Source organism: Sphaerodactylus townsendi, linkage group LG02, assembly GCF_021028975.2.
Source record: "Sphaerodactylus townsendi isolate TG3544 linkage group LG02, MPM_Stown_v2.3, whole genome shotgun sequence".
NCBI classification, from domain to species: domain Eukaryota; kingdom Metazoa; phylum Chordata; class Lepidosauria; order Squamata; family Sphaerodactylidae; genus Sphaerodactylus; species Sphaerodactylus townsendi.
Window position 1 is genome coordinate 27621561 of NC_059426.1, and position 26851 is coordinate 27648411.

The following is a 26851-nucleotide window of genomic DNA, read 5'->3' on the forward strand; positions in this document are numbered from 1 at the left end:
CTGATAAACATGCTATTTATATGCAGCAGTGAAGGATGCTGGAGTGCCCAGTGACAAATGTCCCCAATGTCCTCTGAAGTCCTGAGTAAAGTTGTTGGCCTTGATTCAAGGCAAACTCCATATTTTCTCCAAACTCAGCCTTGTTGTAAGGAGCAGAGCATAGAGGTTTGTTAAGCTTGGTTCAGATGTCACAAGCAAACCAAAGTTTGTGGAGGATCACAACCCTGACACGCTTCCTCCCTCCTTCCTTCATGCATCATACCATAACTGAAGATGGCAGTCTTTAACTCCAGTCATCTGTAACATCCTGATAGGAATGCCTTAAGAAATGTGTGTGTAAAGTGCCGTAAAGTTGTAGCCAACTTATCGTGACCCCATATGGCTTTCAAGGCAAGAGATGAACAGAAGTGGACTACCATTGCCTGCTTCTCTGTGGCATACCTGGTGTCCCATTCAAGTACTAACCGGGGCCAACCCTGCTTAGCTTCCAAGATTTGACAAGATCAGGCTAGTGTGAGCAGATCAGGGTGCCTTAAGAAATAGGGTGTGTTTATTCCCAGTGATTAGAATTCTGAACCACCACAACTTCCCAATTCAGAATCCCAGTTACTGCAATGGAAACTCATCTCTGTTAGAGTCAGTGGCGTACCGCTAATGGGGACATGGGGTATCCCATGTCCCCGGGCACCCGCCCCCAAGTTCGCCCCCTGGGCCTGCAGGGAGGCTGGGGGGGGGGGCAGGGCTCGGCTGGCGACCCAAGAGCAGTCCTGCTGCCATGCCCATCCGAGCCACACACACTGCCCCCCTCCTGGATCCCATAAGTGGGGTGCGGGGGTGGGTGGGAAGGTGGTCGTGCCGCTGGGTGCAATTTAGTTCTGGTACAGCACTGGTTAGAGTGCCCATATTTTGACATCATAACAAATCAGAGTTAATGGAAGACCTTAGTCTTGGCATACCATATGAAAGCAGGAGAGATTATCTGAGCCCTGCAGCCTGAAGCCCATCTCAGATAAACTCTCATTTCTTTGAACTGAACTTGGTTACATCAGATGAAAGGAAGCAGCTACTGAAGAACCTCTAGTGTTTTAAACCTTTCATCAGATCTCCTGGATGACCAGATTTTCGAGCCCTGTTAATTAAGCCTTTTCTATCTAACGACATCTCCCACTTATGCGCATTTATCAAAATCTTTTGGATGTCTTCTTCAGGCTATTCAAATAAACTTGCCGTCCCCTTAAGCTATTCGGGTACCACAATCTCCGTTATGAATATGCTAATCTCATTAATGTCAACGGTTTCCTAAGTATTCTTTTCAATTTTTCCCCCTTTTCAATTTTTCCCCCCTCATCTATGGAATGGAAATAATATTTGCCTTCAGAACTACAAAAGTCCATGTTTTGAAGCATTGAAAGAAAGAAAAAATCCGGTAAAACAAAGAATAAGCGTTAACAATTGTGCGATTCAAATTTAAACAGAACCTTAGCTAATTAACCTTCCAATTATTTGCAGCTTCAGGAAGCAGTGGAAGAAAGGGAGGGGTGCGTTTGGCAGGAAGTTGAGCTTCCTACCGAACAGCTGACCTGCTGAGCAAAAAAGAACCTGGATGGCCTCCCAGCCTGTTTAATATGCTTTGAACAGGCTGGAAGAAATCTCAGCTCACCCACCTTCTGCTCCACACTGACACTGGATTTATGCCAGAGCTGCCCCACCTGAGACAGGCTGGCCCACCAGCCCAGAGCCCCTCCCCCCTGCCACCCAATGAGGTCACTGGTTCTTCAATGATCTGAGGAATGTCCCATTCTTATTCTGAGCCCCCCAGTTTAGTGCAGCTCTTTGCCCTTCTCTCATAACATTAACCAGGTCCAGTTTTAGTCCCATGCAAACCAGAGCATCTAACAAAGTTGCAGTTAGGGAAGTACAGTATTGATACCACTTGTTCTGTAGTGCATATAAAAGTAAAAATGTGTCATCTCTTGTCTGATTTATTATTATTATTTTTTTTGCAACATGCAGTACATTTGCATGGGGATGTGTGGAGACTCACTTCGCCAGAAGAACACTAATACAACTTGTTGGAATAGAAATCGGCCGCAGCCCAAAATTTATTTAACACATAACTAAAACTTTGAAGCTGGGCGAGCATACCAGAGCACATCCTGGCCCCCAGGTAGCAAACCGCTGACCTGGTTATAGGGCAGCCCAAGCTGACCCCTTAGGCCCTTCGGACAGAATCCCTGTCCGGTACATCCCCCGAGGGAACGGAACAGGAAGTTACTAGGTGCCACATGGACGCAAACCCAATTTGTGACACCCCTCCCTGCCGGGCAGCGAGCTCTCAGCGCAGCCCCCAGGCTTGGCTTTCGAGAGCTCTATCGCCACCACGGACCTCATATGGAGGCCCCCGAGGTGGGAAGGTCTGGCATGCAAGCTTCTGCCTTCCCCAAATAGGATGTGCTCTTATGCCCTACCGCCCAGTGAACTGCGACAAGTATAACAATTGAAACAACCGCGGAAAAACCCCTTAACTTGGGAAGGGAGGGTGGGCCTTTCAACCAGCCGGCCTCGAAAGAGGCCCGGCCCCCGCCGACGCAGCCTTTAATAGGCTGCTGGAGGCCCCTGTCACATGCCGGTACCCGGCCACGTGACGGCCTCACTCGGCCGGCGGGGAGGAGGCTTTCCCTCGTCCCTCCCCCCACGCAACGGCGCCTCCAGGCTGAAGCCTGGGGCGCGATTTACGGTGCTAAATCTGTTAAGGAGACAATCTTATCTGAGCAGCTGAAGGAGGAACTCATGCCTGGCTGTGCTCATAGAACAGAGGCTTTAGAAAAAAAAATCTAAAAGTGCCCAGCACTAAGAGAGGTTCGTTTTCCTCTTGGGCATATTGGGCAGCTATGCTTATCGCCTCTGTGCACATAGTCACTTGATCGGTGGCTCTATCAAGGCTTTTCTCACTACTTCAGAGGAAATTGTATTGCATTTCCTCTGTATATTTAATAACTGTTGGAAACATTTATCTGGTTAAAATATAAACACAAATTCAATAAGTACTGATTTAATCCCCGGGGGTGCAGGGTGGGGGAAGCAAGCAGTCTCTCCTGCCTATCACGTTCTTGTCTTTTTGGTGACTCTAGTCTTGGGCTGCTTCTGTACCCACCTGGTTTTTTTTCGTACATGCTGTGCAGAAAAGCCCCCAAATTAAGTGGGGACATCCTCATGCGCATGTCTTATGGGTTGGGGTTCCTCACTATAAACCAAATGCAGTCTGGTTCAAAGTGGGAATTGCTGATGGAGCATCCCCCTCCACCCCTGTAGTCATCTCAACAACTATCACCTGGTAGCCAATATCCCCCTTTTGGGAAAGGTCCTGGAGTTGGTGGTGGTGGCACAGTTGCAGGGATTCTTGGAGGAAACTGGTTTTCTAGATCCATGTCAGTCAGGGTTCAGGTGGGAGTTTGGGACAGAGTCAGCCTTGGTTGCCCTGATGAATGACGTCCTCAGGGAAAGGGACAAAGGTCAGTTGTCCCTGCTGGTACTTCTAGATCTGTCAGCTGCCTTTGATACCATCGACCACAGTATCCTTCTGGAACAGTTGAGGAAATTAGGACTGGAGTTCATTGTACTGCAGTGGTTCTTGTCCTATGTCAGTGGCAGACTCCAGAAAGTAGAAATGGAAGGCAAATGCTTGGGTCCTTGGAAATTCTCTTGTGAAGTTCCTCAGGGCCTGGTCTTGTCTCCTATGTTATTTAAAATCTTATTTGAAGCCGCTTGGGGAAGTCATCAGAGGATACAGCGTGAAGTGTCACCAATATGCGGATGACACCCAGCTGTTCCTCTTGGTTCTTTCTACATCAAGTGAGGCAGCCCGAATTCTGGACTTCTGCCTGGCAGCTTTCATTGATTGGGTGAGGGTCAATAAATTGAACTGAATCCCAGTAAGATGGAGATGCTCTGTGTGCTGAGCACCCTAGTCCAAGGAATTTAGGGACAGTCCTAATCTGGTACTGTACAATCTGGTACTGGAAGGGGTGGTTCTGTCCCAGAAAGGCTGGGTGCGGGATCTTGGGGTCATCCTGGATGGGGCGCTGTTTCTAGAAATCAGGAGACAACCAGGAGGATCCATCAATATTTCCAGCTGGTGTGCCAGCTCCACTTTATCCTGGACCAGGATACCCATGCTCTGGTAAATGCCAGATTGGATAATTGTAATACGCTATACGTGGGGCTACCTTCGAGGAAAATCCGAAAGCTCAAACTGGTGCAGAATGCAGCAGCTCGTCTGCTGACTGGTGCTTTGCACCAGGATCACATCACCCCTACTCTGAGGAGTCTGCACTGGCTTCTGATGCAGTTTTGAACCCAATTCAAAGGGCCGATGTTAATCTATAAAGCCCTATACAGGTTTGGTCCTGGGTACCTAAGAGAGCGCATCCGCCCGTATATCCCTGCCCAGGCACTAAGATCAGAAGTGGAGGCCAACCTGGCTGTCCAACCCCCCATCACAGGTAAAGGGGGTAGGGGCCTTCTCCACAGTGGTGTATACACTGGGATGCCCTCCCTCTAGAGGTTCCCTGGGTGCCTACTCTCTTAGAGGTGTTTGGCTGACCCCACCTCCCCACCCCCACCCCCGCTGGGAGGATCCCCCAGGACATCTGAACACCCCTTCTTTTTCATGGGTGGGGTGGGTGTGGGAGATTTTAGATTGCGTCTGGGTTTTTAGAATGGGGTTTTATTGTGCTCTTCAAATTGGGTTTTTATTGGGTTTTTAGAACGGGTTTTTATTGTGTTTTCATTGTCATGATTTTAATGATGCATGTTTTATTGTAACTCGCACTGAGACTTTTGTCTAGGTAATAAATGTAAATAGAATAAAAAGAACCCAGTCATCACTCATTTTTTTATCTGTTGGGCTCACCTTCCTCTTCTACTTGCTTTCTTTCCTTCTGTAATCTACACATCCCATTGCTCTTCTGAGCATTCTCTCTCCTCTAACTAGATTCCCATCGATGAGCCTCAAGCATCTTCTGTATTTCCCCCATCTTAGTGAACTATGGCATGTGATCACCTTGATTCTTCCTTATAAAAATAGCCAGATACCCAGGCAGGGAAGGGAGAAATTGTGTGGAGGTTACTTTTACTTCCCTGCCTGACTCTTGATAAATTAGACTGACCTCCCTAGCAACCACATTATTAATTTCCAAAGCCGCACAGTCAAATAGGAAGAAGAGAGAAATATAGGCCTGGGTGTCTCTTAAGGCTGTTGGTAGTGACATGTGTTAATAAAAAAGCTTCCTAGCTAACTGCAAGGGAGAATATGATAAGACGCCATATATCTTTGGGTTTATGACAGGGGTATGATAAGCATTTACTCCAGAGAAGTCTGATTAGGTTCTGTGGGACTATTCCACAAGTGATTTGTGGGCCAAGGACTTTGAAGATGCATTCTGCCCTTTTCAAAGTTTAGTATTTGGCCTTCACATGTACACCTTAGGCTGTGATCATTATATATGATTTATACATTAATAATAGGCCCTTTCCGCACCGCAACAGTGCACGGGTGCGTCAGCATATACAATGCTGACACACACACACCCCGGGACCGTTCGCCACACGGGCCCGGTCCAGCGGCGGAGGCTGCAGGCGGCGAAGCCGCTGAGCCTTGCGTGTGCGGCTGCTGCTCTGAACCCCTGCGTCTCCTGGCTTCCAGCTTCAGTTCGCAGAGGGCCAGGGGACATGCACTTTCCCGCAGGCTGGAGCAATGGCTCTGGAGTCACAGGCCAGGGGGGCGTGTCCCCTGGCCTCTGCGACGAGCCGGAAGCCAGGCGACAAGGTAAGTGTTCAGGGATGGTGCGGGGGAAATGGGGCCTTCCAGCTGCTGCCGTGCGAACGGCAGTGGTTGGAAGACGCTGCTTCCGAAAAACCTCGCTGGGGGAGCGAGGTTCGGAAGCAGCGTCTTCGCACCACTCGGGGATTGCGAGGCCGGCGCTGCTGCGATGCAGCGGCCCTGGCCGTGCAAACCCCTCCCCAGGGACGCTGTTTTTGGCATCCCTGGGGCGCTCTTTACCGCCCGCGCGGAAAGGGCCATAGATTGGAATAAATACCTTTTTGCTGCGTATTTAAAAACTGCTGTTAAGAAACACTCTTTTTCCGTGAGAGCTGTATCTTTTATTTTTGTACAAATGTTTAATAACATACAGCAGCAAGGTTTTCATAATGTATAATTTAGAAATGCTACTCTTTGCTTTGGAAATTATGGAGGGAATTTTTGTCTGTGGGTGATTACTAAAGCAGCTGTGCCCTCACATCTCACAGGACATGACAATGAATACTGAATTTTAAGGGGTGAAAAAAAGGAAATCACTTGTCATGTTCCACAAGAATCTTCAGGTGTTTGGCAAAAGCTGCTTGCTGGGGTCCAGTCAACAACATGCCTTTTAGATCTTTGCCCCTCTAGGTCAGGGGTCTGCAACCTGCGGCTCTCCAGATATTCATGGACTACAATTCCCATCAGCCCCTGCCAGCATGGCCAATTGCTCTGAGTTTATAAAAACTTGCTTCCTGGGTGTGGCTAATTGGATACCGGGGGGAGGGGGTTGTGAATACTTCCTCGAGAGAGGCCGTTGTTCCTCTGGCCCTCAAGGAGGCAGTGGTGCATCCCTTCTTAAGAGGTCTTCTTTAGACCCTGAAGATCTAAACAACTATCGCTTGGTGGCTAACATACTTCTTTAGCCAAGATATTAGGGTTGTGGCCAGTCAACTGCAGGTATGCTTGGAAGAAGCTGATTATCTGGATCCATTTCAATCTGGATTCATGCCGTCATGGAGCTGAAACCGCTTTGGTTGCCCTGAATGATGTCCTTTTTCAGGAGAGAGATAGAGGCAATGAGACACCGTTGGTCCTCCTGGATCTCTTGGCAGCTTTTGATACTATTGACTGTGATATCTTCCTAGAAAAGCTATGGGGCTTGGGAGTTGGGGGCACTGCTACCTCCAAGACCGAGGTAGTCATGGGAGACTCTTGTTCAACATTGTGGGTGCTCTCTTGTGAGGTCCCTCAGGGGTTGATTTTGTCTCCCATCTTTTTTAACATCTGAAGCCACTCAGGAAGGTTATCAGAAGATTTGGAGTAAGGTGTCATCACTGTACTGATTTATTTATTTATTTATTTTGAGTTTTTTATACCGCCCTACCCCCGAAGGGCTCTGGGCGGTGAACAACAGTCTAAAACATACAATCAAATCGATTTAAAATAGATACAGCGTTTAAACATATAAAACATATAAAACAGCGTCAGCAACAAAATCCAATTTTAAAAACCTCCGCAAAGGAGGGGGGAGGGGTCCCATAGATGGTGGAGGGACCCTAAAACAAGAACTTTAGAGTAGAAGGGGAGGGAGGGGCGCATCACATCAGCGGACCGGACACTCCAAAAGCCCGGCGGAACCACCCCGTCTTACAGGCCCTGCGGAATTCACCAAGATCCTCCTTGAGGAACCCGGACAGCTGGAGGGAGAGTGTTCCAATTGCAGGCAGGGCCAGGGTTTCCGTAAAAGCCCCAGCCGCATCATAGAGGGGCCGGGGACTAGCAGCAAATTGGCCTCTGCCGAACGCAGAGGCCTGGAAGGGACATATGGGGTAATGCGGTCCCGAAGGTACGAGGGTCCCAGACCGCGTAAGGCCTTAAAGGTTAGCACCCATACCTTGAAGATGATCCGGAACTCAACTGGGAGCCAATGCAGGCGGCGCAGCACAGGTTGGATATGATCACGAAAGGCGCCCCCTGTGAGTAGGCGGGCCGCCGCATGTTGGACCAGCTGTAACTTCCGGATCAAACGCAAGGGTAGGCCCGCGTAGAGCGAGTGATGCCATACTGCTGGCATTCCGCGTAGAGCGAGAATGCCATACTGATGGCATTCAGCTCTATCTCTCTGTGCAGTCTGAATCAGGAGAGGCAGTTGACATTCTTGGCAGGTGTTTGTAGGCAGTGCTGTATGAGGACCAGTAAATTGAGGTTGAATCCAAACAAGACGTGGGTGCTGTGTGTCAGTGGGTTTCAATTCCATGAAGTGGGAAGACATCTTGTACCTGTATTGCGCTGGAAGGGGCGGGCATGAAATCTGGGGGTGCTCCTGGACTCTGCTATGACATTTGAAGCTCAGGTGGAAGGGCCAGGAGTACCTATTTCCAGCTCCATCAACTACGGCCCCTTCTGGACAGAGACTAGCTACAGTAATTCACGCTCCAGTAACCTCGATTGGACTATTGTAATACCTAAAGAAACGCCTTTTCCCATATCGACCTGCCTATGCCCTAAAATCAGCAGATGAAGCCCTTCTGGTGGTACCTCCACCTGCAGTGGTTAAAAAAGGTAAAGACCTGAGATTGGGCTTTTTCAGTGGTGGCCCCGAGACCGTGGAATAATCTCCCTCCTGAGGTGTGTCAAGTATCTTTTTTTATATGCATTTCGGAAACTAGGAAAGACACAGCAATTTCCCCTGACCTTTGACTGAAGAAATGGTTTCCCCCTTTTGGTAAAATGAATTTTAATAAGTTGTATTATAGGATTTGATAGGTTTAATAGGTTTTATGGATTTTTAATAAGTTATATTGTTATATATTGGAAATGATTGTAAGTTTAAGAATATTTATTACTTTTATTTTATCTTCTAACCCCGCCCCCCCAAACAACTTTTGGGTATAGGGTAGGCTAAAAATACATATACATTTTAAAAAGAAATCTCAAGTACCCTTTTCAGAAGTGCTAAATTAGTTGGTTGCAGGAGCATAATCCCAAAATTTTGCAACTGCACATCCTAGGAAACAGGAGTATGCACATGTTTTCTGGTCCATTAGCTTGTATTCCACATGAGGAACACGGAATGTAAATGTATCTATCTAATTCTCAAGCGAGCCCCCAATCTTCAGATATCTAAATCTGCAGATAGAGGGCACACTCACGCCCAGCAGGCTTTCAGAATACCCCCCCCCCCACTGCAGAAAAATCTGAAAAGTAAAAAAATAATATCAAGTTGGAGTTTTAAGTTCCCCCCAAATAAAAAAGTGTTTGCCCTGCACCCTGAGCAGTCTAGAGAAGTGTAACACACTTCTCTCTGTGATACACCTCTGAAGATGCCGGTCACAGGTGCAGACAAAACGTTAGGAACAAGATCTACCAGACCACGGCCACACAACCTGGAAACCCATAACAACCAATTGAATCCGTCCGTGAAAGCCTTCGACAATATATTTGATGGCTCCTCTGACATTATGGGGTTCCGGGCATATGGCAGAGCGCAGTTCGGAGATGACTGAGGAACAATGTTGTTCAGATTAGGGTCCATTTCCCAATTTTTTAATATAGCAAAGCAGATTATTTCGACAGTGTGTACATGAAAACAGGTTAACCCTTTCCCTTTCTTTCACCTTCCTGATTTACATTGGCCCTTATAGTACTTATAGCCCGCCCACCCCCCACCCCCCGCCGCCGCCCTGACACACAACTTGGGAAAAATATATCAGCTCAGTGTTTGTATGAGAAAAATGGTGGAGAGGCCACAATTAAAGCCTTCTCCCCAAATGCCATAGACACAATCCATTTTGAGCACCTCCATGGATTCTGTTAATACGAAGAAAATCAGGAAATTCCATCATGCATCTCGTACCATTTCATCAAATTTAGCTTGTGTAACTATCCCTTTTCTAGTTTCTCATGTTTGAAAGCGCTTGCCGTAACCTGTTGTGGGTACCAATAGCCAAACTTGAGCACATTAAGGTCTGCTATGAATTGGGAGAGTTATACCAATGCTTAATTTTTTGCCCCTGAAACCAACAGAATGTAAAATGGTTAAGCTTTTTGTTGAATAGCGTTCTTTGTTAGCCTTTAAGGTGCCACACGGCTCTTTGCCACGTCTGCGGCAACACATTTAATGGGGGATACTGCCGAGGAATTAATTAGCGGTTAGATTTATTTAGTTTTGCTTCAGCTGCAGAGAACGGGAACTCAAGCTCAGTTTGGTTACAGAGCATCGGTCTGCAGAAGTAATGATTTTCTGGGCTAAGAATGTTGTGGTTCAGCAGGAAGCCTATCATAATAAAGCCAGAGTTAGCTCATAGTGCTTACAGCTAGAGATTTAAAGAGATTTTGATTCCTTTCATCCTCAGCCTAGATTTTCTTTTTGCATAGGTAGGTTCCTATTTATGTTTTTTAACCTACTGTGGTCCCGCAGATAATGCTTCTAAAGCACATCAGTCTGTAGAAAAGGGGGCTTTTTCCTCAACTCTCATCCTGAACCAAGAAGAGTGCTAATTGCATATTCATAAATTCTGCTCTGAGCAAAGATATTATTCCCAACTGGAATCTTTTCTGATCATATGCCCTAATCCCATAGCCTCTTTGCATAGATTTACAGGAACCCACAGCATATGGAATATGTTTTCTCATTATACTAGAGAATAGAAAAGCAGCACAGAGCCATACTGCTAGGAAAGCAGTCTATGCTTTCCCCATAGTAGGGAGGAGGAGTTGTATCCTGTGTAGGGAGGAGCAGCTGTCTGATGCATTAGGTCAGAATACTGGGCTTCCTCACACAATTTGTCTTTGGGTAAATAATCTTGATAGAACTGTGTTTTTTTATCTCTGGAATGCTAACTGGTAGCTATCATCTGTTATTCAGTCAGTGTGCCTGTTGGCGTAATATGCCTTGTGTAATAAGTCAAAGAAATGTGGCATAGGATATTTTAAAACACTGATCCATAATATGGGTGGGGTCTCAGTTGAGTTCACGGTTCAGATCCTGGGTGTCATTTTTGTTGTCATTTAACGGGCAAAAATTGCCGACAATGGTAAGACATGCATATTGACAGTTACATAATTCTCCTGCCAAGCTTTTAATGTAAGGTTTAAAATTCGCTTGGAAGAAAACACTCCATGCCATATTATGTTTTATCCTTCTCTTCCATTTAGGAAGGGACACCACTCCTGCTGCCCAAATATTAGGCTGCTGGGCGCAATTTTTTTCTAAAATGTCTTTGGTCAATTCCGCTCAGGCCAAAAGTCACAGATGTAGGATACTATGTAACCCGTCTTGGGGGGGGTGGGGGGGGAGTTCGCACAGGTCCTGCCCCCCAAACAAGCCTGCCCTGTTTTATTACCCACAACCCAGGATTTTCAAAAATCGCTAACAGCAATCATTTTGAAAAATCCAGGGTTGCAGCCACTGTCACGCAAACAGCCAGGCAGGAAAAGGGGCCTCCCTGCTTTATTTCCCTCTCTTCTTCTGTGCCATAGTCCATAGTCAGGGAGAATCTGCCCTGCCATTGCAGCAGTGGTGTGCCGGGCCTAAATGGTTAGGCTGACCATCCGTCCCGCTTTTGGCGGGACCGGCCCGCCTTTGGACAATTTGTCCCGCATCCCGCGGGTTCAACAAATTGTCCCGATTGGGGAGGCTGCTGCACTGCACTGTCACAGGGCAGCAAACGGCGAGCCCCAGAAGCCCGTGCGCTCCTGCAGCCACCTCCCCGTCCCGTGCGCTGACACGCGAGCCCCAGAAGCCCGTGCGCTGACACGGCCACCTCCCCGTCCCAAATAGCAAAGGTGACCATCTGGTCACCTTATAAATGGTCACAGGGGCATGACTGCTCTCCCTGCCCAGCTACCCACGCCCCGCTTAGGGGAGCCAGCAGGAGGGTGGGGCTCAAGGGAGTGGCTTGGATGGGCACCGCAGGCTGTGTGGCGCCCTGCCCCCCATGGTCTCTCTGTAGGCCAGCTCCTGCCTGCAGGGAGGCCGTGGGGAGCAGGATGCCACAGCGAGCGGTCCAGGTGGGCACCACCTGCTGCAGAACACCCCCCATGGCCTGATTGCAGGCCTGCTCTTGCCCTCCCCAGGGCCTGGGAAAGGCAGAAGCTGGCCTGGGGGGAGGGTGGGGTGCCACAACGGGCAGCCCAGGAAGGCACCACGGCCGCCTGCCACCGAGGCCCACCACCCCAGCCAAAACTGGCTCTTTCCCTGCCTTTCTTTCCCCAAGCAGCCAGCTGTTTGACCCCAGAATCTTACACGAGGGCCCAGAGAGCTTTGCAAATAAAATACATCATAGAACATGGTGCTCCTGCAACAAGGGAGAATCAGGTAAAATCACCTTCTCCTCTCTCCTCCACTAATACAAGCTACAAGTAGAACAGCGAAAAAGAGACTGCGGTGATAGAAAGTGCCATCCGGTTACAATCAATTTATGGTGACCCGTATGGTTTTCAAGATGAGACATTCAGAGTGGTTTGCCATGGCCTGACTCCATGTAGCAACCTTGGACCTTCCTGGTGGTCTCCCATCCAAATACTGACCAGGGTTGATCCTGCTGAGCTTTGGAAATTGGGTCGCCTGGGCCATTGAGATCAGTGCAAGAAAGGGACTGTTTTTTCCCCAACTCCAACTTCCTGCAGTTGTGTCACATCTTGTGGCATATGGTGCTTAATGAGGTCCTCCCAATATTTAGAGAGAAGTTTCAAGACAAATAGCTGGCTGGTTGAGGGAAATATCTTCAACTTCTTCCATGAACTTTTCTGTTGCATCCTACCCAAGGATCTACACAGAAGTCATTTATGTACTGTGTTTCTCCGAAAATAAGACCTGCCCTGAAAATAAAGCCTATCGTGATTTTTCAGGATTTTTGGAGGAGGCTTAAAATATAATCCCTACTCCAAAAATAAGCACTGCTGGTAGTTACAGATCAGGATGGTGTGATGCAGCAGGGTGCTCTGGGCCAATGAGGATGCAGCTTGCATCACATATGATGGGGAAGCAACAGGGCTTCTGAGAGCCCGCCTTAATGAATTGTGAAGGTACTGTATTTCCTCTAAAATAAGCCCTAATGCATCTTTTGGTGCAAAAATTAATATAAGACCCTGTCTTATTTTTGGGGAACCACAGTAGAGTAAAATCCAGGGACAGATCGAGGGGGGAAAGCGCTTGGTGCACTGGTGCGTCCTCCACCCCTGCAACGTCAACATCTTCCCCCATCCCGCCCCGGAACGCCCTCGTCACACCCCCGCAGGGTGCGTTGCCTCCCTCCCATCCCCTTGGAGCTACGCCTCTGGTAAAATCCTTTTGAGGAAGTCTTGTTCCACTGTTCAGAATTGCCCACTGGCTGAAAAGAAGGCATTCTCTTTGCAGCTGAATCAGTCTCTCTCATATAAATGTCTCTTTGAATTTGTTATGTCTGACTTCTTTATTTCTGTGTGATACAACATCAAATAAAGGATAAGCAGCATATTTTGGGAGACAAACCCCTGTTAAGTACCACTTTGAATAATATACCTGCCAATCATACTTTGCTCACTTGTTACAGATTTTGTATATTTTTGCTTCTTTTTTCTAGGTTCACACATTCAGGGGGCCACACTGGTGTGAATATTGTGCCAACTTTATGTGGGGCCTCATTGCTCAGGGAGTGAAATGTGCAGGTAACTAATCTTTATTCTGTTACATTGCAGTGACATAAAAGATGAAAATGTGATTTGATGCTTTGATATGATTCAGACATGTCAGTGGTTGTATTGCATAAGCAAACCTAGAGAGCTGTCGGGTTCACATACTCCTTCTTTCTATTACATTTGGCCATCTGTTTAGATACTTCAGGTTTGGTGGCAAATCGTGGAAGCTTGGGCAAAGCCACACACCCATAACATCCAAACTAGTGAACTGTACTTTGTGAGCAAGGATTAAACCAGATTTGAAAACCCGGTGACTCCAGCTATAAGCAATGGAAAGATTCCCATTCTATAAGGAGAATGGGCTGTTAGTCAGTATATGCATACTGATTATTTGGACGTGTTCCTTCACATACTCTGTTTCCCCGAAAATAAGACCTACCCCGAAAATAAGACCTACCATGATTTTTTAGGATTTTTGGAGGATGCTTGAAATATAAGCCCTCCTCCAAAAATAAGCCCTAGTTACAGATTTCCCGGAACAGCTGAGCTGGTCATGTGGGGGGGGGGGGCACAAAATCATGGAGAAAAATAAGACATCCCCTGAAAATGCATCTTTTGGAGCAAAAATTAATTATGTCTTATTTTCCAGGAAACACAAGTAGTTTTATTTTTATTTGCTTTATTTATGCTTTGCCTTGCTCCTTTCTCCCAATGGTTACCCAAAGGGGCTGATTTTGTTTTCTTGTCTTTCACTGTATATTCATTAGGAATCTGTGAGGGAGGTTAAACTGGGGGTTTGGCCTTGCCCAAAATCACCCATCAAGCTTTGATGATTGAGGATTCAAACCTGTGGCTCCCAGATTCTAGACTTTCAATCTGACCATCACACCATACTAGCTGTTTGCAATAAATTGGATAATTAAGCAGTGGTAAATCCATCATTAAATTGTAATGCTTCCAACTATGGCTTTCCCAGTGATATGCAGTCACTCGTGGCTAGTATCTAAAAGTGAGAGTACAGGCTCACTAATCCAAGGAGCACTTTTTTGAGGTATCGTCATCACAGAGGAAATGGAAATTGGGTTCAAGACGCACATTGTAAAGGTTACATATCGGTGTACTGAAAACAAGGTCACTAAATAGTACCCTCTCCCCTGGAACATAACAAAGATAAGTAGTAATAGTTGCCAAATTTGGGTCCTTTGATGGTACCAAGAATTTGCTGACTAAGAAGGTTACCTCACTTTGCCTCATGGTATGGTCAGTTCTATGGAAAGTATATTTTCAAATTAACTTGAATTCATTTCATACCTTTCAAGCATATATATTTGTGTGTTGTTGTTTGTGACTGCACTTGTTGGTACTAATTACTGGTGCTTTTTTTGGAACATTCCCAAGTCCTGAGGAGAGAATTGGTGAAAATTGCTGCAATTTTATTTTTCAGTCCCAAAATTTTTAAAAAATCTCCCTCTCTCTCTCTTTCTGCATGTGTATATGTGTAGGAAGAAATAGTAGAAATGCTTTCTTAGAAGTATTGGTTGCATTAATGGATTTTATGTTCTCTTGAGTACAAAATTACATTTCACTGGATGCAGCCTAAAGGAAAACACAAGCAGGGCAAGAATACCTCTATCCTACAATGTAACATGAAAGGGGGGAGGGTCTTCGGGAATAGAATAGTCCACAGGTTACAGTAAACGGATGTACAATCCATAGACAGAGTACATATGATTTTACTTCATATGTGTGTTGAGTAGTTTTCATATCCCCTTTAGCATCAAATGTATCACTCAACATGCAATGTAAACCCCACATTTGTCTTGGCGTTAGTTCCCAGTTTCATTTGTAAAATGAATGCTTGTTGGCTCTTTCTTATGAATGGATTTTGACATGTACAGGGAAGCCGTACATTGTGAACACAGCTTGTTCTATCAGGGCTTGGGATCCAACTGAGAATTGTCAGGCTCACAAGGGAGGGGTTGATTTTTACCAGTTTCCCCCTCCCTGTAGTCTACTGTCGTCCAGGAGCAGCAGCAGGAGCAAAGCAGGAAAGTTGCTTTCCATGGTTGGAAATCCCTTCCATCAAGGAAAACCCTCTATTGGATCCCAGCCAATTTACCTATTGCAAATAACTTTGATTTCTTTATTTTAAATTTCTCTCTTTTAAAAAAAAAAAAGCTTAATACCTGTAGAAACTTGAAAACATTCATAGAAGGATCATATAACAGATATGACAAGTCTATAATACAAAATCAAATATCATATTTGCACGGATACATCTGAATAATTGTATCTTTCCATGCATCCCCTGTGCAAAACCATGTATTTTAATAAGATGAAAAAGTCCTTAACTTTCCCCAACCATTCTCTTTTTCCTGGATATAAGTTTAAGTTTCCAACTTTTGCAGAAAAAAGTCTGACAGCCATTCACGTGTTTATTTATTTATGTCCTTTAATTATAGCCCACCTTTCTCACAGAGACTCAAGGCAGATCACACAGTACAGAACAATATAATCTGGCAGCATAAGATGCTAATTAACAATACAACAGGATTACAAAAGTTAGCAAGAAATGCAGAAAAAAAGTATGCGTATATCATAAACAGTACAGATTATAGAATTATAAACATAGAGGACAGGCAGTAACAGCTGGGTAAAACTTGCAATAAATCTTGGAATTCCTGGGATGAATTGGAAGCAGGGACAGGCATGCCAGGATAGAACTTTACTTCTGCAGAAAAATGGAAGTAAAATCATGATTTTAGGGGTGAGCCTCCAGGATTTGCCAAGGATTTTGGACAACCCCAGTGCCATGACATCACTTCCTGTTTTCACCCAAATTCCAGAATACTGCCTCCTATTCCTATGCAAGATTTGCGGTCCCAGAAACCATTGGAGGGGGATGCCTGGGAAAGTGACCTGGCATCTCTACTTGGTTTACACGACAAGTATTTTCTTTTTTAGAAAGAGGCATCCTCTTAAACAAACAGCTTGTTTATCCCACAGTAGATAAACCATACAATGAAGGAGAAGAGACTCTGGAGTTTGATAATACAGTGTATTCCAAAATGTTGAGGCCCAAAGTCAGGTCCACCACATATGAAAAATGGTGAGCCTTCTCAATTGTACAACACTTAGGCCCCTTCCGCACGGGCGTTTTATGGCGGCCTGGGGACGGCAAAAACGCTGTCCCCAGGCCGCCATTCAGCATTGTGGGCGAGCTGCATCGCGAGCCGCTGGGCCGCTATGCTTGCTGTGCCGCCCGACCCGGATCGAAGCGCTGGTCGGGCGCTCTTCCCAGAGCAGCAAGCTTTGGAAGTGCACTTTTCCGGAAACGGCGGCTTGAAGCCGCTGCTGTGCGAACGGCAGCGGCTTTACGGCGCCTCCCCCCCCCCACTCCCTCCCTGCACTTACCTTGTCCCCGGGCCTCCGGCGCGTCGCTGGTGCAGGCGCGCAGGGCCAGGGGGGCGTGTCCTCAGGCCTCGGTGACGTGCCGGAGGCCCGGGGACATGCCGGGTCGGCCGGACGACGGCGCTCTGCGGCGCCGTCGTCCCGGCTCTTTCTGGGACTGTTCATGCGAACGGTCCCAGCGTCGTCGGGTCAACGTCGACTACGCCGACCCGGCCGCTTCCGCCTCCGTGCGGAAGCAGCCTTAGATCTCACACAGGTGTCTGAATTTAATATAATTCTGACATCTATGCTGAGAAGGCCAGAAAAACAGAACGAGAAATATGAAAAGCTTAAAAAGCACACAGCAATATGAGAGGAGTTCACATAGAGTTGGCATTTCGTTCCCCCCGCAGAGGTGTCCACACAGCTGCTGAGTTTTGAATAAAGGTCACTGCAGTTTTAGTGGTTGCGTATTGACATCTATATGGATATGAGAACCACAGAGGGAATTATTACCAATAGCCTCTGTGGTCTATCTATAACTATCTGTGCAAGTCTGTTAGTATTTTAGCTTTGGCAGCCTGTTCAGAAGATGCGACTCAGCCATTTCTCAGATGAGAAACGCTCATTTAAAAGTTGTGAGGAGAGTCAGGAAAGAGCCCAGCTGCCCTGAATGCCAAGAACATATAATACTGAAGAGTGCCACGAAGCACAGACAGAGTACACATTCTACCCACAGTTTGCTGGTACAGCGATCTCGGAATTAAGGATCATAATTTCTAAATTACAGATAAAAGCTGAAAATCTGAGCTTACAGTACTGGGAATTACCCCCATTGAATAAAATGGGACTTCTAAGCAGACCTGTTTAGAGTTGCTTCTGGAAACTCTCCCTACAGGAGAGAAGGGGGGGGTGTATTATAAATCCAAAGAAAGAACATTTAAATTATATAAGCTGAATCCACGCAGGAGACAAACCACCCTCTTGTGGCAGCATGGAAAGAAGGGACAGTCTAGTTGCCATGGCATGTCAAATGCATACAGGAGAGAAGCGCGGGGGCGGGGACAGGTTTTATAAATCCAGACAGGATTTCTTACAGGAGAGAAAGGGGGGGGGGGGTTTGCAAATCCAAACTCCTCCTCTTCTTCTTCTAGAACTGCTCATATTTTAACATAGTTGATTTTTCAGCTTTCCTTTCCTTTGAGAAATCTTGAAAACGGAGTTCAATTGCTTTCTTCAAAATGTTCAGTGGAAGGAAGGAACGTTAAGCAAATTATTTTGTGCAGACTTTCGAGATATCCAGAGACATCCATGAGGCACACAAAAACTTTTTCACAATTGTGCTGAAGTTGTTTTGATGTTGGGACAAACCCCTGCAGGCATTTCATTTCAGGGTTCCTTTTGCAATATCACATGCCCGTGGAAAAGAAGTGGGCAGAGAAATACAGTGAGGAGATTTCCTGGATGAGCAGGTAGATTAATTTATGGGAGTAGAGTTCAAGGCGAACCTTTTTCCAGGGTAAATTTATAATCAGCATCTTTTCATTAGCACGTGACATGCCATGGCAACTAGACTGTCCCTTCTCTCCATTCCGACACAAGTGGGTGGTTTGTCTCCTGCATGGATTCGGCTTATATAATTTAAATGTTCTTTCACACGCCGTGGCCAACCACCTACATTAAAACAGACCCTTCGGGCCATGTCTTTTTACCCAAAGCCTTGAGTAGGAGGGAGAAGGGGAGGGGGTAGCTGCTTGTATCATTCTGAATTTTTTTTAAGCTTTTGAAAGCGTCCTTTCATATTTCCATAGTTTTTCAAAATCACTTGACGTGACTTTGCACTGCTAAAGATAAAATGGCATTTTTTTTCTCACCGGAAGTGGGGCAGAGCTAGGCAGCTTCTCCTTTGGATAGCAGCATCTTCTTGAATCCAAGGCCTTGTGTTACATGCCCATTTAGGACTGCCAAATTCAAGATGGGCTCTGGAATTCTCCCTGAATTAGTGACCTCCCTCCCCAAAAGTGACCTCCCTCTCTCCCCATCAGTGACCTCCCTCCCCAAAAGGCCTTGTGGAACTGTCCAAGGTCCTGCAGGGCCCTGATGGCCTAAGGAAGAGTGTTCCACCAGGCAGTAAAAGCCGTGGCCCGGGTGAAGGCTATTCACATCACTGAGGGGCCGGGGACCACCAGCAGGTTTGCCCCTGCAGAATGCAGAGGCCGAGTAGGGACATAGGGGGAGAGACAAGTGACACAAGACAATATAATATAATATTCATTCATTCAATATAAGACAATCATGTAACCAAGTATAATTAAGGTTTTACGATCATGCTCACGAATAATTCAGTGAATGTGACCAAAATATATGTTGATCAACCACAATGTTTGCAAACAGTTTTACACTGTTCATAATGCATTAGCCACATGGTAAATGCTATAACTTAAATGCAAATTTTTGCGCCCTGTCTTCAAGGACTGGTAAATCTCCTATTTTCTCACTAAATTGTTTCTCAAGTTTCTCCCTCTACAGCAGATCAGTTTCTTTAAAACTGCTGTTGAATATATCCACACCACCCCCTTATCTGGCTGTGCAAAATTGTTTCCGCAATCTCTTTTATGAAGACCTGCACTACACATTTTCCAGATCCACAGATTACGCTGTGCATTCCTTTCTGTGGGTGCAGCATTTCTGAGCCAAAATAGAGAATAACCTAAATGATAGCTGTGTATTTAGATTTTCTACCCTTTGTCATGCCTGTGGAGAACTTTCCTCATGCAATGATTTCATAATACACTGAATTATCACTTTTCTTCGACACTGGCTGCCAACGATGTGAAGTGTTGACAGGAAGATGACAAATACTCCAATGTCAGTATGAAGTACTCTTCTAGACATTAAAAAAGTACAAATAGGTGACAGGAGCAAGGTTGTTTTCAATGGCAACTGCCTATTCAACGTTATGTCTAAGTTTGGCTGCCCTTTACTCAGTTGAGAGGGACAGGAGTGATGACGAAGCTTTTTTATTACATTTTTTCAGTATGTTTCCCAACACAAGTACCTAGAGAGGTGGCATTTGTACTACACCTTGAACAAGATACATACATGCTTTCCTACATAAGAGTTGATGCTTATATAAGAAAAAAAATATTAGAAGCATTCCTAATTTTCTGCATTTCAATCAAGTTATAAAAATTTCATATCCATTTTTATTTGAAATTACATCCCAGATTGCATCCCAGGATCTCAATATTCATTTCCAAACCAGTTTTTCTCGTAGACACTAGGTTACTTACCTCTCTTGCAAAAGTTTTTTGATGCTTACTGGTGGTAGTAAGGATTGCATTTTACTGAGACGATGGGCTACAGTAATGGCAGTAACGGTGAAGGGCTGAATTCCCCCCTTTAATTCCATTTAATTGTCAATGGAAGGTGCTTTGTGCCACAGCAACACCCAAGTACTAATGGAAGAAGAAGAAGAGTTTTGGATTTATACCCCACCTTTCTCTCCTGTAAGGAGGCTCAGGGTGGCTTACAAGCAGCAGTGGCGTAGGAGGTTAAGAGCTCGTGTATCTAATCTGGAGGAACCGGGTTTGATTCCCAGCTCTGCCGCCTGAGCTGTGGAGGCTTATCTGGGGAATTCAGATTAGCCTGTACATGCCCCACATTGACGCATCCCAGCTAGGGTGACCTTGGGCTAGTCACAGCTTCTCGGAGCTCTCTCAGCCCCACCTACCTCACAGGGTGTTTGTTGTGAGGGGGGAAGGCCAAGGAGATTGTCAGCCCCTTTGAGTCTCCTGCAGGAGAGAAAGGGGGGATATAAATCCAAACTCTTCTTCTTCCCTTCCTCTCCCCACAACAGATACCTGGTGAGGTAGGTGGGGCTGGGAGAGTTGTGAGAGAACTGTGACTAGCCCAAGGTCACCCATCAGGAACGCAGGAGTGTGGAAACACATCTGTTTCACCAGATAAGCCTCCACCACTCAGGTGGAGGAGTGGGGAATCAAACCCGACTCTCCAGATTAGAATCCACCTGCTCTTAACCACTACACCACGCTGGAATGAAACCGTCAGCTCCAACCTAAGAAGGAAAATGTGCCATTCAGTCCCAACAGACTTGTGACAAGCCCATCCACAGGGTCTTTCCAGGCAAGAGCAGAGCAGAGCTGGTTTGCCATTGCCTTCCTCTGCATAGCAACCTCAGTCTTCCTTGGTGATCTTCCATCCAGGTACTGACCGCAGCCTTTCTTTTCAACTTCCAAGGTTCAGCTAAGACAGGGGTAGGGAACCTGCGGCTCTCCAGATGTTCAGGAACTACAATTCCCATCAGCCTCTGTCAGCATGGCCAATTGGCCATGCTGGTAGGGGCTGATGGGAATTGTAGTTCCTGAACATCTGGAGAGCCGCAGGTTCCCTACCCCTGAGCTAAGATGTGCTGTCTGGACTGCTGTTAGATCCTGACTGGTGTAAGGCTACAATTCTGAGCATGAAGAGAAACCCTGTTTCAGGTTTCTTCTCTGCCACACTACTCACTAGCAGTTCTAACAAATCGGCAGCTCCCAGCCTTAGACTGTTGCACAGCAAAGATTCACACGGCTCACACCGGATGCCGGTCTGGATTGTGGAATTGCTATCCAGTCTCTCCAAGCTCTGTGTTGTCACCTGGGCTGTTAGCTACTCTATCCTCCTGGACTTTTATATTGTAATATTTTAATCCAGGGGCTATTGATTTTGTTAAGTGCCATCTTTTATGGCTTTAGATGTAATTTGCTGAATTTACTGCAATGGTTTTAATAGCTTAATTTACTGCAATCGGTTTAGTGGCTTACAGTTTATTGTTGTTATGTTTGTAGATGTTGTTGGCCACCCTGAGTCTTGCTAGACAAGGGGAGGGGGGATGTACGCAAGACAGACAGACAGACAGACAGATCAAAAAGTAAACTCAAGAAAGAATGCAGTTAAATTTCTTGGATGAAAGTTGGATGTGTAAATGCATGCAGCTCTATTTCTGCTGCATTGACATCAACATAAGTAGAGCAAAGCAGCATTTCCAAGATAGTGTGTATATAGTCTGAATAATCAAAGAGAGCTTATTTAAGGCCTTGCACGGCCTGGGGCCTTGCACAGCCTGGGGCCCTCGTACCTTCGGGACCGCCTTACCCCATATGTCCTTACACGGCCTCTGCGTTCAGCAGAAGCCAATTTACTGGTGGTTCCCAGCCCCTCAATGATGCGGCTGGCCTCCACCTGGGCCAGGGCTTTTACGGCCCTGGCCCCTGCCTGGTGGAACACTCTTCCTCCAACTGTCCGGGCCCTGCGGGATCTTGGAGAGTTCCGCAGGGCCTGTAAGACCGAGTTGTTCCACCGGGCTTTTGGGGAGGCCAGCCATTGATGGTGAGCTCCCTCTTTGCCTCTCCCTTTTTAACACTCTGGGAGCTGTGACACCTAGATCTACTGTCCCCCTCTCTGGGAGGGTTTTGTTGATAGTTTTAATACTGGACGCCAAGTGGTTTTTGTAGAACACTGTAATTTTATGTTTTTAATGATGTTATTTATATTAATTATTTATTGTTTATGTAATATTAATTTGTTGTTCACCGCCCAGAGCCCTCAGGGGATGGGGCGGTATATAAATATGATAATAAATAAATAAATAAAAATTTGGAGAAATAGAGCAGGTGGGTTGAAGGGCAGCTTCTGGGATTCAGAGGGGTTCTTGCACTAGCAGAAGAATACTTCTGCTCATGTGAATGGAGGGGGTTGATTTCTTATGAATCTCCCCCTTCCACTGATGCCTCCTACTCTACATCCTATGTTATTGAGAGCAGCTTTTTAGGGGGCTGGAGGTGGGAGGTGGAGAAGATATCTCCCATGCATGGAATTTGGCTTTGTAGACATTCATTCTCTCTTGAAGGATTCTCTCTCCTTTGAAGTGGCTCTCAAACTGTACCTTTTTTTAACCGCTAGAAGGCAAGAGTATTGTTTACCGCACATGGGCAGGGCAACATTCTCTGGGGGTTAGCAGATTATCAGGATTCTGCCCCCCCCCCCAAAAAAAAGTAGCCTTGTGACACCTTGAAGGCAATACAGTTTTGTACAACATGGAGCTCATTTTGGCAAACGTATCTTGCAAAATGAACTCTACAAAAAACTGCACGTCAATTTGTTGTTAAAGTGCATCGATTTGTTTTTAAAGTGTCACAGGACTCCTTTTTATATTTTGTTGCAACAGGCTCAGACTATCTTATTATTAGTACAGCACACTGAGGTTGGTTGTATCACAAGATAAAAAGGGAATTTTACAAGATTATTACTGCATCTGTCTCCAATAGATCAATATTCACTAAACATCATATTTAAACAGGTACAAGAGGAGGACCCGTGAAGGTTCTTACGCCTGGTCTTGCTTGTTCTGCATCTTTTCGCCTGTCTGCCTATTTCCCCTTCCCCAAACTGCCGAATAACTCCTCCATTCCCCACAAATTGCCCAGTTAACCTGTTTTTATTGTACTCTCCAACCAGCCATTTGCCCAGTTGATTTTCCCTTCTGATAATCTAATTTTTGTTAACATTTTTGCATAACAATGTGCTTAGGAAACCAAGATATCACCCAAGATAGACTTTTTTTTGAGGGTGAGAAGGCCATTAGCTCACTTTTTCTAATTTTTCATATCTTTCTGCAAATGTTAAAGATTATCCCAGTTTTGCACAAAAATACAACTGCATCCACACTTGAGTTGATTTTTCTTAATCTCTACAGGGAAAGCACCAATCACTATTGAATATATAGCTTGCAATGTACTTCTCCAGTTTTCCAAAACAATTTCTGTGTTTCTCGATTAAGAAACCACCCTTGGGAAACAGCTACATAATAGTACCAGATAATATTCATGGTTAGTTAGGATACTAAAAGCAACACAGGTAATGGATGGAAACCTTTGATCAGACCAATCCCAAGGACAGCTTGCTGGAGAATCAGCCTACAGAATCAGGCAAAGGGGCCAGGATGCTGCCGTGGTGTAACAATGGCAAGGAACCCTGCTGATAGGCCTTTGAGTCTCCTGAAAACACTCCTGTAAGACTCCTGAGAATCTTAAGGCTTCGGAAGTGGAGCTGCAGCACTAATGTTTGATGAAGTGCAATGAGCTATCGCGAGACATCCCCAAGGGCTCCACTTCTGATTATACCATCTCCTTAAGCCCTCTAGCTCAGTAGCCCTGCTTCAGTTAGTAATACAGGCCACTCCACTACATGTGCAGCATAAGATTGATCCAAGTGCCTTATGACAAAGGGGATGCGGGAAACAGGAGGACCTATCAGTCGCTGCTGCTATTCTGTTGGGAGTCTTCGAGAACACTGACTGCCTGGGGCAGAGAGAAAAAGAGAAGCCATCGGTGGGAGAATTTAACCGGGAAATTGGCCAGTTGTCCAAATATTGCCAATTCCTTCCTCGTCAAGTCTGAGGCTAGTGGTTGCTTGTGAGGTCTATATGCTTGTCAGTTGTACCTACAAAGCACATGCAATTTGGAGGGATACAACAGCCAGTGAAGTCTTCCGCAAGGGCAGTGTTTTTCTTCATGGGTGCACAAACACATCCTCAACCACTTTGACCTAGAAGAGGAAAGTGTCATATAAATGCACGTACTTAGTCCAAAATTGTCTGCTGTCATCTTTGTAAACAAACGATAGACAACAGGTAGACAACCCTTTCGGTCAGAGTGCCAAAAAAAAGCATAACACCTACCCATGAAGATGCTAGTGGCCTGGCCAATGCAAATGTGCAGGAGGAAGATAAGAGTCATGGTTGGCCTTCCACCAAAAGCCCCAATAGAAGTATCTGAGCCCCAGGCTTGCTTGTCTCAAAGCACTGGCCAAACTTGTGATGCGATAACAGGCATAAACCACGCCCCTCCCCCCTTTACCTTCTGCCATGCCTTAGGTTAGGGGCTCGCCTCCATGGTTTGGAGAGAGAACCAGCCAAATATGTTAACCAGAATTTAATGTATGACACATATAACACAGATTGCCTACCCCAGCTATAGATTCTTCCCTGCAAAAATTCTTTGTCAAGGGAATTTCCAAAAAAGCCAATATGGTGTAGTGCAGGGGTCTGTAACCTGCAGCTCTCCAGATGTTCATGGACTACAATTCCCCTGCCAGCATGCTCAATTAGCCATGCTGGCAGGGGCTGATGGGATTTGTAGTCCATGAGCATCTGGAGAGCCGCAGGTTGCAGACCTCTGGTGTAGTGGTTAGAGTGTCAGACTGGAATCTGGGAGACTGAGGCCCCTTCTGCACATGCAGAATAATGTATTTTCAATCCACTTTCAGTGCACCTTGCAGCTGGATTTTACTGTGCGAAATAGCAAAATCCACTTGCGAAGAATTGGGAAAGTGGATTGAAAGTGCATTATTCTGCATGTGCGGAAGGGGCCTGAGATTTGAATCCCCACTCTGTGATGAAGGCTCGCCAAATGATTATGAGCCAGTCACGCTCCCTCAGTCTAAATTACCTCACAGGTGAGGATAAAGGGGTGGACAGGAAAACAACCAAAGCAGCTTTATGTCCCCAGTTTGGAGAAAGTTCAAGGTATAAATGAGGTGACTAAATAAATAAATTTCTACTTGTCTCTTATTATGGTGCTGAGTCTTGATTTTTGTGTGTGTGTGCCATCAAGACATAGCTGAGGTGTGGCGGCCCTCAGGGTTTCAAGGCAAGAGATGTTCGGAGATGATTTGCCATTGCCTTTCTCCACATCAAGACTTCGGTGTTCCTTGAAGGTTACCCATTCAAATTCTAACCTGGACTGACCCTGCTTAGCTTCTGAGATTGAGGTCTGGGGTGACTAGAGTTTTCATCCCAAATCCAAAATTGCCCTGAATGATTGAAGGATTGGAGGATGATTGAAGGATTGGAGCACCTTCCTTATGAGGAGAAGCTGCAGCGTTTGGGACTCTTTAGTTTGGAGAGGAGACGTCTGAGGGGGGATATGATTGAAGTCTATAAAATTATGCATGGGGTAGAAAATGTTGACAGAGAGAAATTTTTCTCTCTTTCTCACAATACTAGAACCAGGGGGGCATTCTGTTGGAAAATGCTGGGGGGGGGAAGAACTAGGACTAATAAAAGGAAACACTTCTTCGCGTAACGTGTGATTGGTGTTTGGAATATGCTGCCACAGGAGGTGGTGATGGCCACTAACCTGGATAGCTTTAAAAAGCACTTGGACAGATTTATGAAGTCGATCTATGGCTACCAATCTTGATCCTCCTTGATCTGAGATTGCAAATGCCTTAGCAGACCAGGTGCTCTGGAGCAGCAGCAGCAGCAGAAGGCCATTGCTTTCACATCCTGCATGTGAGCTCCCAAAGGCACCTAGTGGGCCACTGCGAGTCGCAGAGTGCTGGACTAGATGGACTCTGGTCTGATCCAGCAGGCTAGTTCTTATGTTCTTAATTGGATCCAAGTGTATCAGTTGTGAAGCTTATCTTGTGCTAGGAACATCCACCCTGTCCATGTTTCCCATTTCTGATCTTACAGCCGCCATCGAGCAAGGTTTTTTTTAAAAAAAATGTAAGCAACGCATACATCTGTTTTTTAATTTCTTCTCAAAAGTGACAAAATACTTCTCTTGCATCAGTGTTTTTTAAAAAGAGGGTCATGCATTTAACATATGATGTTGCTTCTATAGGGCAGCTTCAGCAGCTATATTTTTCAGTGAATTAGAAACAAGATGAAGGTGAGAGCGGACTAAAATCAAATCAAGAAGGGAAGGGAAAGTGACAGCTCTGCTTATTCTACTCTCAGCAAATATTTGAAATGGGTCCTCTTGGGGCCTCTTTAATATACAGCGCTTACAGTTTTTGTGTTTGCTCATGCATTAATGGAAGCTCATTATTTCAACTTTCAGCGGAGTACACTGGAATCGATATTTCCTTGGTCTCTGTTATTAAGTCTTACCTGGGATTTCCCGGCATAGAGAAAGAACATCTTATCTGAGACAATTCAGCGCAGTGTTATCTGAAAATCTATTTTGCGGC

The 26851-nt window shown here is 45.8% G+C and overlaps 1 protein-coding gene across 1 annotated transcript in view; it reads left to right on the forward strand.

The window, feature by feature from the left end:
* The window catches only part of CHN1 (chimerin 1), a 158560-nt gene that overhangs the window by 118882 nt on the left and 12827 nt on the right, over positions 1 to 26851 (forward strand). The window contains exon 8 of the mRNA XM_048486628.1: positions 13369 to 13453. Coding sequence (XP_048342585.1) covers positions 13369 to 13453 — 85 coding nt within the window. The remainder of the gene's footprint in view (positions 1 to 13368; positions 13454 to 26851) is intronic.